Here is a 14,407-nt window from a genome sequence, read left to right on the forward strand (position 1 = left end):
CTCCCAGTTGGTAGATGTAAAATGCAGTTTCTACAGTGAAAATTCAGAGAACATAGCAGAAGAGAGGTCAGGAAGACTACAGGAGTCAGAGGACCAAGACACCTACTATTATTTAGTATATTCTAGAAAAGGCAGGGATGGTACACCCATGAAATATAAACAATATGGTTTCCTAAACAAGCCCTACATGGAAACTGAGATAGACATGTGATAATGGATGGGTGGGGGTGGGTTACAAGTCCCACCCTTAGGTGAAAAGCTACATGGAAATCAGTGGCTGATAAGAGAGGTAGAATTAAGAGTTTCTCCGGACCAAGAATCCTGATTGGTTATCTAATCCCAAATAAACAGCCCTAAATACATCTACGTAAAGCAACACTAAATAGATTGAGTAATTCTAGAAATACCATCTAATGGTGTGATGATACATGTATTCATGTTTCTAACAGCAATGATATTAAGAAGTTAAATATGTTTTGTTGACCCAATGATATGTAATTGAATAACAAATCATTATAGTTTACTCATTGAATTTTACATATGTGTAAAAATAATAATTATAGTAAAAAGTCATAAATCTGAGAAGGATTTATGAGGGGTATGCAAAAGAGTTGGCTGAATACTATGTAAATACAGTATACATGAATGAAATTCTCAAAATATTTAAAAAACACCTGAAGTTGAGAAGAGTAGATATAAATAGTGAGCAATATAAAACAAAATAAAATTTCAAAGCAAAAACATTATGTAGAAAACATTATATCACACCAGCCTAGACAAGAAATACCATCTAATGGTGTGATGATACATGTATTCATGTTTCTAACAGCAATGATATTAAGAAGTTAAATATGTTTTGTTGACCCCAATAATATGTAATTGAATAACAAATCATTACAGTTTACATTTCTACCAAGCAGATTAGAAATTTCAAAATTATAATGCTTCTGAAAATAATGCTAGCTAACTATTGGAGCTATGAAAGAATAACACTATTAAACAGAAAACCTTTAGCAACCTTTTCAACAGATAATGAATGCTTCTGAGACATATTAATTAAGAGAACATTTTATAAAGTCCTTTGTAGAATGTAAGGAACTTCTTTATAACAGAGAAAATACACAAAATAACACTGCAAGCCTAGTTTTAAATTTTTAATCTTACCATTATGCGCAAGGCTCTCCTACTCTTGGTGCCTCGTCTGACCAATTAATATAACGTCACTCATGTTACCTATAATTCTGCATGAAGATGTCATATTTACAAGACGCAAGTAGATATAAATTTACTCTGAGAATTTGATATATGTGATTGAAAAGTGTATTGCTGACACAGTAAACAATAATGTATATTGTTATAATCATTTTAATTTCAATTTACTTCATTCAGTTTTTCCATTTATTGGGCATCTGATATGTGTCATCCATTTCACTGTATATACAGAAGTACAAAGAAAATGGTAGTGAGTGACTGCTGAACACCTACTCATAATGCAGTGGTAATGATAACAGTGATACTGGACATGAGAGACCAGTAGATGTGACAGCACTGTTTATTCAATGTGAAGCCTCAAGGAAAAGGTATTGTCAAAAGACGCAAAGAATCCAATTAGAGAATTGGCTGTGAATGAGATACAGAATAGAGAGTATTAGGTCCTTTTCCAGTTGCCTTTGCAACTGGATAAGGACGTATAAGTCAAGGGTGACACATTGAAGGTGGGTGGAATACCTTTCTGAAAAGAATAAATCTAGGTGTTGGAAAGACCACTTGAATGGTCTGATGCTTTGATAAAACAATCTCGGGGTTCCTACTAAAAATAATCTGAGGAGAGAAGATGTAAGAGTAAACTGGGTGGCATGTGAAATACAGACAAGGGGCCAGCAGGGTTTCTAGGAAATGAAAACAGTGAAGAGCAGTTCCCACACTGGTGCATTGTGATGAAGAACAGCGGCAACAGCAGTAGCAGCAGCATGAACAGGAATTGTGGACTACACAGAAAAGTAAAAGGGAAGGAACCAAGCATTCCAGAATATCGTTGTCTGCAAACAACAGAAATTCTGACCAACCATTTCGAAGAGAAATGAAAGGTTCTTTTCTCCCCATAATGTTCTTGGATATAAGGATTGCTGAAGCTCAGCCAAGCCATTAGGGATCCAATTTTCTCAAGCCTTCTGCCTTATGATCCTTGGCAGGCTTTATTTTTGCTCTTCTGATGGCTCATAATCACACATTGACTATTTTAGACCTCACAACTGTGCTTTATGCTAGAAGAGGAGAGGATAAAAGTGGCACATAATACATTATTTTCTATGTCATTGGTTCATGCTGTGTCACATGACTAAGGGTTGTAAAGGAGGTTAGGAAATCAAGCATTTAAAAAAGAAACATGATCCAACTTTGGCCACCATTCCTGTCTTGTCCCTCCACCCTCTGGTAGAGAGAGAGGTGAGTGCCAGGGGCTCTTCCAGCCACCTTTCCCTCTGACCTGCTGTCTCCTGACCCTTGCTACCACTGAATGCCCCAGAGGGACCTCGAGGCAGAACAAAGCATCCAGGATCAGCTGCCATTCCTGTCTTGCTCCTCCAGCCTCTGGTAGAGGGGAGAGAGAGAGAACCCACCCGTATCCACTGGAAGAAGAGATAGGAAAATGACAGTAGAAGAAAGAACACATTCAACAAAAGAAAGACTTATGTGACACCACCAGAGTTTAGGGATTCTACATCAGCAAGTCCTGAACATCCTAACTCAGATGAAACAGAAGAGAATGACCTTAATAACAACATCATGAAAATGATAGAGGTCCTCAAAGAGGATATAAGAAAATACCTTAAAGAAATGGAAGAGAAGGACAGCAATGGCTTCATGGTGGGAGTTGAGGTTCTGGGAAGCTGCAGGGGCCTGAAAAGAGGTTACAACAGTGACTTTAAACATCTGATTAATGCATGATTTACCCATTAAGGAACTCGTTAGATCTTGTGGATACTCTTGTGAATTCCTGAGACTTGGCACCCGAAGTTTTTCCTCTCACCGTTTTTGATAGACCATAACTCACTGGGTCTGACTCCTACTGTGGATTTCAATATGCTGAGACGAAAACCAATGTACCTGGAGCTCAAGCTCGATGACATTGAAGAGATTGAGAGCATTCAAAAGGACTTGGAGACCCACAAGAAGCAGAAGGAAGATGTGGAAGGTGTAGGAACCAGTGATGGAGAAGGGGCCACAGGGCTCAGCAGAGACCCTAAGAGCTGGGAACAAATGATTAAGGATCGAATTGGTTATAAACCCCAACCTAAGCCTAACAACCGCATATCTCAGTTTGGAAACTTTGAGTGTTAGAGATGGATTCTCTCGAATGCCAGACCTCTGGAATGGAATAAAATGATGGCAGAAATACAGAACAGATTTAGAGAATTAAGTGTGTACAACCAAGCAGAATGTTTTCTGTCTTGTGCAGGGAGAAATAATGTCTGCATGAAGTTACTGCTGTTCAACTTTTCTGATAAGATAGAAGCCAAATTCTAGCTTGTTTCTGGAAAATTGGACTACAAAAAGCTTACCTGATTTTTGTTTTTGAAAAAATAAATATATTTTTGGAAGAATGTGAGACATCCTTAAAGGTAGTAGCAATGAAGTCCCCAGCTCTGAGAGGTAGTTTTTACAAAATGACCCCAAACCTGGACACTTGCAGTTGATGCCCTGGACTTTCCCTTCATTTGTTTATTCAGTATTTGGTGACTGCTGACCGTGCTGCCAGCAACAGAGATCCCAGATGAGTGTGCTCATAGCTGTAACCCAGCATATGGAAGTCTGAGGTAGGAGTCTCATTAATAGGAGGCTAGTCTAGGCTACAGAGTGAACTCTTCTCTCAAAATGTAAAAAACCAAACCAAACCAAACCAAAACAAAACCAAAACCAAAATAACCAACCAACCAAGAAAAAACTTCTGCCCTCATGGAGATTGGATTCTAATGAACAAACTGTCAGTCATGCAAGTTTTTTTTTTTATAAAACCTTTATTCCTGTTTTATTGATGATCCCTAAGTCCTGCTACCTTACTATCTTAAAAAACAGTAAAAGCCAGACACAGGCTATAGAAAACAAACAAACAAAGAAATGGAAGAGAAAACAAACTAAAACATGCAAGAAATCAACAAATCTCTTAAAGAAAGAAAGGAAAGCCAAGAAAAAAACAATAAACAGATGAAGGAAACAATTCAAACAGTTCATGACCTGAAAACTGAAATAGAGACAATATATAGAAAACACAAACTGAGGGAATGCTGGAAATAGAAATGCTAGGTAATGATCAGGAACTAAAGACACAAGCATAACCAACAGAATACAAGAGATGGAAGAGAGAATCTCATGCACTGAAGATAAACTAGAGGAAATAGATTCACTGACCAAAGAAAATATTAAGTCTAACAAATAGCTAACACAAAATATCCAGGAAATATGGGACACTATGAAAATACCAAACCTAAGAATAATAGGTAAAGAAGAAGGTGAAGAAGCCCAGCTCAAAGGTGCATAAAACTTTCAACAAAATCATAGAATAAAACTTTCCCAATCTGAAGAAGGATAAGCCTATGAAAGTACAAGAAGCTTATGGAACACCAAATAGACTGGACCAAAAAATAAAGTCCACCCGTCACATAATAATCAAAACACCAAACATACAGAATAAAGAAAGAGTATTAAGATCAGGAAAGGAAAAAGGTCAAGTAACATATAAAGGCAGACCTATGAGAATTACACCCGACTTCTCCATGGAAACTCTGAAAGCTAGAAGGTCCTGTATAGATATTCTACCAAAACTAAGAGACCATGGATGCCAGTCCAGCCTGCTATATTCAACAAAACTCTCAATTACTACAGATGGAGAAAACAGGATATTTCAGGACAAAACCAGATTTAAACAATACATATCTACAAATCCAGCACTACAGAAAGTCCAACGCATGGAAATTAACCATACTCACAAAACACAGACAATAGATAATCCCACTTTACCAAAAGCCAGAAAAAGGGAAAAAATTCAGATACAATACCACCACCACCAAAAAAACCAGACAAGAATCAACAATCAATAGTCATTAATATCCCTCAATATCAATGGTCTTAACTTACCTATAAAAAGGCACAGGCTAACAGAATGGATCTGAAGACAGAATCCATCCTTCTGCTGTATACAAGAAACACACCTCCACTCCAAAGACAGACAGTACCTCATAGTAAAGGGTTGGGAAAAGATTTTCCAATCAAATTGATCTAAGAAGCAAGCTGGCATAGCTATCATAATATCTAACAAATTAGACTTCAAACTAAACTTAATAAAAAGATATGAAGAAGGTCATTTTATATTCATCATATGAAAAATCTATCAAGATGAGTTTTCAATTCTGAACATATATACACCAAATATAAAGGCAGTCACATTTGTAAAAGAAACATTACTAAAACTCAAATCATACATTAAACCTCACACACTATATTGGGAGACTTCAACACCTCACTCTCACCACTAGACAGGATAAACAGAAAGAAACTTAACAAAAGAAACTTAACAAAGAAACAAAGGATCTAACAGAAGTTATGACCTAATTCGGTTTAATAGACAATTATACAACATTCCATCCAAACACAAAAGTATATATCTTCTCCACACCACAACTTTCTCCAAAATTGACCACCTACTTAGCAATAAAGTAAACCTCAACAAATACAAAGAAATGTGGAATAACCCCCTATTTCTTATTGGACCACCATGGCTTAAAATTAGAATTTAGTAACAACACAAATTGCAAAACCCCTACACACTCATGGAAATTGAACAGTGCTCAACTGCATCACTCCCGGGTAAAGGAAGAAATAAAGACAGCAATCAAATACTTCCTAGAATTTAATGAAAATGAAGACACAACATACCAAAACCTATGGGACACTCTGAAAGCAGTGATAAGAGGAAAGTTCATAGCACAAAGGGCCCACATGAAGAAATTGGAGAATAGCCACAGTAGAGAAAAAACAGAATACCTGAAAGATCTACAACAAAAGGAAGAAAACTCACCCAGGAGAAGTAGACACCAGGAAATAATCAAATTGAGAACTGAAATCAATACAGTAGAAACAAAGAAAACATTACAAAGAATCAGTTGTTTCTTTGAAAAAATCAATAAGATAGACAAATATTTATCCAACCTAACAAAAAGGCAGAGAGAGAAACAATGCAAGTAAACAAAATCAGAAATGAAAGTCATAACAACAGACATTGAGGGAATCCACAGATTCATCAGGTCATACTTTGAAAACCTGTACTCCAAAAATTGGAAAATTTAAAGAAATTGGACAACTTTCTGGATAGATATCACTTACCAAAATTAAATAGTGAACAGACAAGCAATTTAATTTATAACCCCTAAGGATATATAAACAGTCATCAAAAGTCTCCCAACCAAAAAAAAAAGCTCAGGGCCAGATGGTTTCAGTGCAGAATTCTACCAGAAATTGAAAGAAGAGCTAATACCAATACTGGTAAAATTGTTCCAGACAATAGAAGCAGAAGGATCATTGCCAAACTCTACAAGCCTATAATTCTCTTGATAAACAAACCATACAAACACACAACTAAGATAGAGAACTACAGACCAATCTCTCTTGTGAACATTGATGCAAAATACTCAATAAAATTCTGGAAATCCAGTCCAAGAACATACCAGAAAAATCATCCACCATGATCAAGTAGGCTTCATCCCAGAGATGCAGGGATGGTTCAACATACAAAAATCCATCAATGGACTCCACCACGGAAAGAAACTGAAAAAGACAAACCACATGATCATCTCACTAGATGCTAAAAAAGCATTTGACACAATTCAACACCCCTTCATGATAAAGGTCTTGGAGAGATCTGCGATAACAGGAACATATCTAAACATGATAAAAGCAATATACAGCAAAGTGTCAGCTAGCATCAAACTAAAAGTAGAGAAACTCAATGCGATTCCTCTAAAATCGGGAACAAGACAAGGCTGTCCACTCACTCCATATCCCTTCAATATTGTACTTGAATTTCTTGCTAGAGCAATAAGAAAACAAAAGGAGATCAAGGGGATACAAATTGGAAAGAAAGAAGTCAAACTTTCACTATTTACAAATGATATGATAGTTTACATAAGTGATCCATAAAATTCTACCAGGGAACCCCCACAGATGTTAAACACCTTAAGCACCTTAAGTGGCAGGATATAAGATTAACTCAAAAAATCAGTAGTGCTACTACATATAGACAGTAAAGGGGTTCAGAAAGAAATCAGAGAAACATCACCCTTTACAATAGGCACAAACAACATAAAATATCTTGGGGTACCTCTAACCAAACAGGTGAAAGACCTGTATGACAAGAACTTTGAGTCATTAAAGAAAAAAATAAAGAAGATACCAGAAAATGCAAAGATCTCTCATACTCCCCACCTACTCTGACAGGTAGGATCGACATAATAAAATCTACAATTTAATTCAATCTACAGATTTAATGCAATCCCCATCAAAATCCCAGTACAATTCTTCACAGATCTTGAAAGAGCAATACTCAACTTTATATGGAAAAAAAGACCCAGGTAGCCAAAACAACCCTGTACAATAAAAGAACTTCTGTAGGCATCACCATCCCTTTCTTCAAGCTCTACTTTAGAGTAGTAGTCCTGAAAACAGGTTGGTGTTGGCACAAAAACAAACAGGTAGACAAGTGTTATTGAACTGAAGACCCTAATATTAACCAACACACCTATGAACACATGATTTTTGACAAAGAAGCTAAAACTACACAATGGAAAAAAGAAAGCATCTTCAACAAACGGTGCTGGCATAACTGAATGCTGACATGTAGAAGACTGCAGATAGATAGATGTCTATTGCCTCGCACAAAACTTAAGTCCAAATCAATCAAAGACCTCAACATAAATCCAGCCACACTGAACCTCTTAGAAGAGAAAGAGGGAGGTACCTTTGAACAAATTGGTACAGGAGCCCACTTCCTGAACATAGCCCCACTATCACAGAAACTGAGATTGACAATTAATAAATGTGACCTCCTGAAACTGAGAAACTTCTCCAAGGCAAAAGACACAGTCAACAAGACAAACAACAGCCCACAGAATGGGAACAGATCTTCAACAACCCCACATCTGACAGCGTGCTGATTTCCAAAATATACAAATAACTGAAGAAGCTAGTCACCAAAACACAAAATAATTCAATTAAAAAGTGTGGTACAGAACTACACAGCAAATTCTCAATAGAAGAATCTAAAATTACTTAAAGACACTTAAATTGGTCAACATCCTTATCCATCAGGGAAATACAAATCAAAATAACTCTGAGACACCATGCTGCACCTGAGAGAATGGCTAAAATTAAAAACACCAAGGACAGTCTAACCTGGAGAGGATGTGGACAAAGTGGAACACTCTTCCATTGCTGGTGGGAGTGCAAACTTGTATAGCTATTTTGGAAATCAGTATGGTGGCTTCTCTGAAAAATGGGAACTAGTATACCTAGAGATCCTGCATTTCCATTCTTAGGCATATACCCAAAGGATTCACAGTCATACAACAAGTTCATCTGTTCAAATATGTTCATAGTGTCATTATTTATATTAGCCAGAACCTGAAAGCAACCTATATGCCCCCTAACCAAAAGTGGCTACAGAAAATGTACATTTACACAAAGGTGTAACATACTCAGTGGGGAAAAAATGGAATCTTGAAATTTGTAGGTAAATGGATAGAAGGAGAATAAACCATTCTAAGTTAGGTAACCCAGTCACAGAAAGACAAACATGGTATGTACTCACTCATATATGGATATTAGAAATAGAGCAAAGGATTACCACCCTACAATCCACACCTCCAGAGAAGATAGGAAACAAGGAGGACACTAAGAGAGAGACATACACTGTCCCCCAGTGAAGGGGAAAGGTACAGGAGCCCCTGAACAAATTGGGAGCATGGGGGAGAGGGGGGAGGTAGGAGAAAGTGGAGAGAAGAAGAGGAGGGGGAGGAGAACATGAGGGAGCAGGAAGATTGAGTGGTAGGGGAATAAGGAGAGCAAGAAAAGAGACATCAATAGAAGGAGCCACTGTAGGTTTAAAGAGAAATCTGGCACTAGGGATGTCCCCAACTAAGAATCTAAGCATTAGTGGAGAAGCTGCCTTAAATGCCCTTCCCCTGTAATGAGAATGATGACTACCTTCAATGCCACGCTAAAGCCTTCAATCAGTAGCTGATGGAAGCAGAAGCAGAGATCCACAGCTAAGCACTGAGTCAAACTCCTGGAATCCAGTTTCAGAGAGGGAGGAGTGAGGAACAAAGGGATCAAGACCACACTGGGAAAACCCACAGAAACAGCTGATCCGATCAAGGGGCAACTCATGGGCCCAAGTCTGATAGCTGTGGAACCAACATAGGTTGGACCAAATCAGGCCCTCTGAATGTGGGTGTCAGCTAGGAGCACTGGGCAGTCTATGGGACCTCTGGCAGTGGAACCAGGGTGTATCCCTAGTATATGAACGGACTTTGGGAGCCCATTTCCCATGGAGGGATATGCTTTTAGCCTCGATACATAGGGGAGAGCCTAGGCCCTGCCCCAAATTACTTGAAGGCCTCACTCTTCCGGAGGAATGGATGGGGAATGAGATGGGTGCATAGGAGGATGGGAGGGAGAGGCAAGTGGGATTGATATGTAAAATAAGATTGTTTCTAATTTATGCAAAGTTTGTACAAAAAATAGAGAAACAAATAAGAAGCCAAGCACTTTGGCAACCCATAGTATGTACCCCATAGACATACAAGGAAATGCTTCATCAGTGAATATCCAATTTTGAATTTATGACAATGACATGAGTAGCATTGCAAGCAATTAGTGGTAATATTCCAAAGCCCACATGCATCAACAAAGATGAGTACCAAAGACTTCAACATAAAACCAATAAAGAAACCAGTAAAGAAACCTAAAGAGTACATACCAATCTAAAAATATTGCTCTGTCATTAGTTAGGTGAAAGACTTCATTGGAAAGACTATTCCATCCTTGTTTTTATTTCCTGCCCCTGTCTGTGCTTAGAGTGAATATGTGCTACTGTGGGCTCTGAAAATAAACATAATACAATTTATTTTCATCTCATTACACAGGTAGAAGCTTTCCTTCTAATACACAGACTTGAGTTATATAAACTCAACAGTATGAAGTTGTTGCATAAAGCATGTGAAATAGATTTAGAGATGAGGAAAGAAAATCACATTATGTAAAGAAAACAAAGTCACAAAAGAACTCAAGTCGAAGGCATTGTGAATGATATTCCCTGGTGAGAGATAGTGTGGTGGTTCTAAGTACAGCATGCACAACAGCTCTCCAGAGGGAATAGACCTTGGCTTCTAATTTCAACAGTTCTTGTATTTCCTGTTGCTCAGCTCAACCACTTGAATGCTATTTGTGCTGTTCATTTTTTTATTGCATGATAATTAGTACTGGAATTCTGTACAAGGACGTAAAACAAAAACCACCACAGTCTGAATACAAATAGCTCTGTGTGACTGAGGGTTATTCTAATGGTTTAGATATCATGCTAATCTTTGGAGGTATAATGTGCACAGGGAAGTTGCCTCTGCTGGTATGTGCAGAGAAGGATGACTCTGAAGCACATATTAGTGATAACGTTTTTAGTTCCTCTCACATTATACATGTTGTTTCTTTTCTAGTACTGAGAAATAGTTAGGAATGTTGATTTGATTCTAGGCTACTGAGAAATGAAAAAAAAAAACTTTGAAAAGCTGAAAATGAGGAAAGCATAGCCAATATACAGTAGATTTTTACATGCAAAGTAAAATGCACCACCAAAGAAGAAATAAAATATATAAACAGAATTTTCAGCATTATGAAGGCCAATAATTTACAAAGAATAATGTTAAAATCAGTAGAATAATTAATTGTTCCTTTAGCAGTGATTTAGAGATAGTCTTGTTATATGAATGTTCTTTGTGTGGTAGAACTGACAATCCTCCTGCCTCAGTGTCCCTGTCGTTGGAATTACACATGAATAATTGACTCCCATTCTTATTTACATTATTGTTTTTAACATTATTGGGATGCTTTGTATTATTAGAAGTAACGGTGTGTCCCTAAATTAATTGTAAACACCTTTATCTGTACAAATAAAAGCTTTGTTTGGCTATAGATTTGAAGCTATAAAGGTCATCAAAAATCAAGGTTGTTATTTTATGTCATTTAAATTTTAAATCTTTGTGTGCATTGAGGAATGAATGTGTGTTTCTATGTATGAGTGTGACTAGATACAGGCCATGGTGTGCACTGGAATTAAAAAAAGACTTTATTGTCAGGCCCCACCTTTTCTACATTGTTGCATATTAAAACTGTAGCTTGTTTGCAGCCATAAATATTTTAGTGCATCTGTAGAGTGTACATATTCTGATTTGCTATTGTCATAATTTGTTTATTTTGGTCACCAGGTAGAATCTGATTTTTTAACATAGTACGATTAGTTACATTATAGCTTGAATCATATTTTTGTTTTAGAAGAAAATGTATCATACATGATTTTACTTATTGTATCTTTTGGATATATATATATATATATATATATATATATTATATATATATATATATATATATTTCATCTGTATTTACCAATATGTGAGAATACAGAGGTCAAAGTTCTCTTCTGGATTCCACATGTAATTTTCATTAACTATATTAATGAAATATTTAATCATATGTTTCCCCGGTTGTAAGAGAATAGACTACACAGTAGGATTTGCATTTTCATTGCCTTTTCTTCAACTGTATTTTCTATCCTTTGCTAAATCATATTGATTGACTGCCTACTTTTTAAGCAATATTAAAAATAAATACCTTATTTTGAATAGTTAATATTGAATTCTAGTTTTTCACTATATTTCAAATCATTCTCTTACAGGAAAACAGTTTTGTATGGTCTTCTTTTTATTAATTCCTCCTCTCTGCAATATACTTTGCCCCTACTGAGGAAAATGATGAAGCAGTTGGCAAAAGAACCCAAATCTCCATTGCCATTTAAAGACTGTTTGTTTTTATTTATTACTTTTGATATTTTATAAATTTATCTTTGTTTTTCAAAATTTAAAATTTTAACTTACTTTGGTTATAGTGAATATTTATTTGCCCAATATTCTTAAGAACTAGATGGCTGGAGAGGTTGCTCAATAACAAAGAAAATTTGATGAATTATTAGAAGACCTGTGTTTATTTCCCAGTTCCCACAGCAGGAAACTCACAACTGTTTTTATCCCTAGCTCAAGGGCCACTACACCCTATTCTGCCACTCTGATGCTTGTGAACATATATATATATATATATATATATATATATATATATATATTCTATACAAACACATGAATAAGTAATAAAATTAGTTTTCCAAAAAGACCTTTGAAAATGCCACATGTAGATGTTTCCTAAATATATGCATACAAAAGGGATTTAAATGAATTAACCCTATAACAGTAGACAATGCCTCACAAAGATATCATAGACTATCAAATAAAAGGCTCAATACCAGGTGTCTGTTGCCTCTTTGGTTTGGTTGGGCAGGGTGGTCCCATCAGTCCTCAAATAGTGCAGTTTATTGTTATTGATCTTGGTTACCCTCCAGAACTTGATGGTGAGGTCCTATTGGTGAAGACACCACATACCCAAGTTACAGGATATGGAAAAACCAAGCTTATACTAACATGGAAACTTCATCCTTACTGCTTAGCTTTCATAGTGCATGCTACCAGGGAAGAAAAGTCATTATCAGTCTTACCCAGCTATAAACTCCGTGAACAGCAACAATGACCTGGAAGGATATTCCTGCTGGTGCAATGATGATATAAATTTTACAGGAGTGACTGATCAAGTTTTTCATTGGATTTAAATACCATTCCACAAGATGGAACACATGCCTGGTACCATTAACTGCCACACACACTCCAAAAACATGGCTGGGTATATGATATCCCATGGTGGTGAAACTATTACTATTCATCTAAACAGACACACTTTTTATGTTAATACACAATGATTAATACATCTCTTAACAGGAAAACCATTTTTTCAGTGGTTAGTGATTGATACAGAGATGCATAACCAGTCAATGTTCAGAGAATAAGAGACAGTGGAGTACTTATCTCTAAATAGAATATTTATGATAAATACTCTAATTTCAAGCTTCAGACATTATTGTATAAGAAGGGTAGAATGATTGCAAGAGTCAGAGGGAATATATGTCTGTAATAAAATAATACTTACCATCTATTTTTTCCATTCATTTATTTAGCTCATAAATAAAGTCATGCACAATTATGATACATAATACAGTATGTTCACAATGGTATGACTAAATTAAACCAATTAACATGTTATATCACACATATTTATCATTTTTGTTTTGAGAACACTTAAAGAATACTATCTCACAATTTTTAAAATATAGCATATTGTTATCAACCATATTTATCATGCTCTCAGTAGACCTCAAGACATCACAGAGTCCATGCCTCTAGTCCAACTGCATTTTTGTATCCTTAAACCAATCATTTCCCCATTGTTAAAAGACCCACATTGAAGCCTAATAGCCACAATTCTACTCTATGTTCCCATAAGTTCATCATTTCTAGGTTACACATAAAATTGAAATTGTGTGACATTTGTCTTCCAGTGTGTCACTTTTTTGGGGGGGCAAACATATAGCTTTACTACTTACTAAAGATGAAATCAAATTTGCATGCACAGGTGATCACTCACTGAAATGCCTTAGATTCATCACATATTTGAGTTTCAATTAGAGAGAGAGAGAGAGAGAGAGAGAGAGAGAGAGAGAGAGAGAGAGAGAGCAATAATGGCAATATGTTATGCATCAAGAGCAGCAACAGCTTTTCCAGGTTCTGCAGTCATTTGAACAAAATTGTAGAGACATCCAGCACACTCCAAGAAACCAAAAAACCAAAAACAAAAACAAATAAACAAACAACAACAACAACAAAGTAAAAAAAAACAAAATCCCAAAAAACAGCACAGTTCTGTTACACTTGTGGTACTTGGCACTACAGTACATTTACACATAGGAACCCACAGCAGCTGAACCCACATGCATAAGACCTGCACAAGCTAAAAAACACCAAAATGCCGGTATGGATGTGATGGGAAATGAAGTCCCACCTCTGGCTGAGGAGCTATTTGCAATAAATGCCTTCTGGAAGAAGGAGAGTCAGTTTTCTTTGGGGGTGTGGATCCTGAGAGGATACCCATGTTGAAGTCAATGATGTCACATACAAGTAGCACATACAAGTAGCACATGCACATACAAGTA

General features: G+C 36.4%; 1 protein-coding gene across 1 annotated transcript; it reads left to right on the top strand.

The window, feature by feature from the left end:
- Positions 1 to 3,081: 3,081 nt before the first annotated feature.
- On the top strand, positions 3,082 to 3,339 carry LOC100766682 (anaphase-promoting complex subunit CDC26-like). The gene has a single exon (XM_035438756.1). It carries the CDS (start codon positions 3,082 to 3,084, stop codon positions 3,337 to 3,339), a length of 258 nt encoding a protein of 85 aa, XP_035294647.1.
- The last annotated feature ends 11,068 nt before the right edge of the window (positions 3,340 to 14,407 follow it).

Source organism: Cricetulus griseus, chromosome 2 (assembly GCF_003668045.3).
Source record: "Cricetulus griseus strain 17A/GY chromosome 2, alternate assembly CriGri-PICRH-1.0, whole genome shotgun sequence".
NCBI lineage: Eukaryota > Metazoa > Chordata > Mammalia > Rodentia > Cricetidae > Cricetulus > Cricetulus griseus.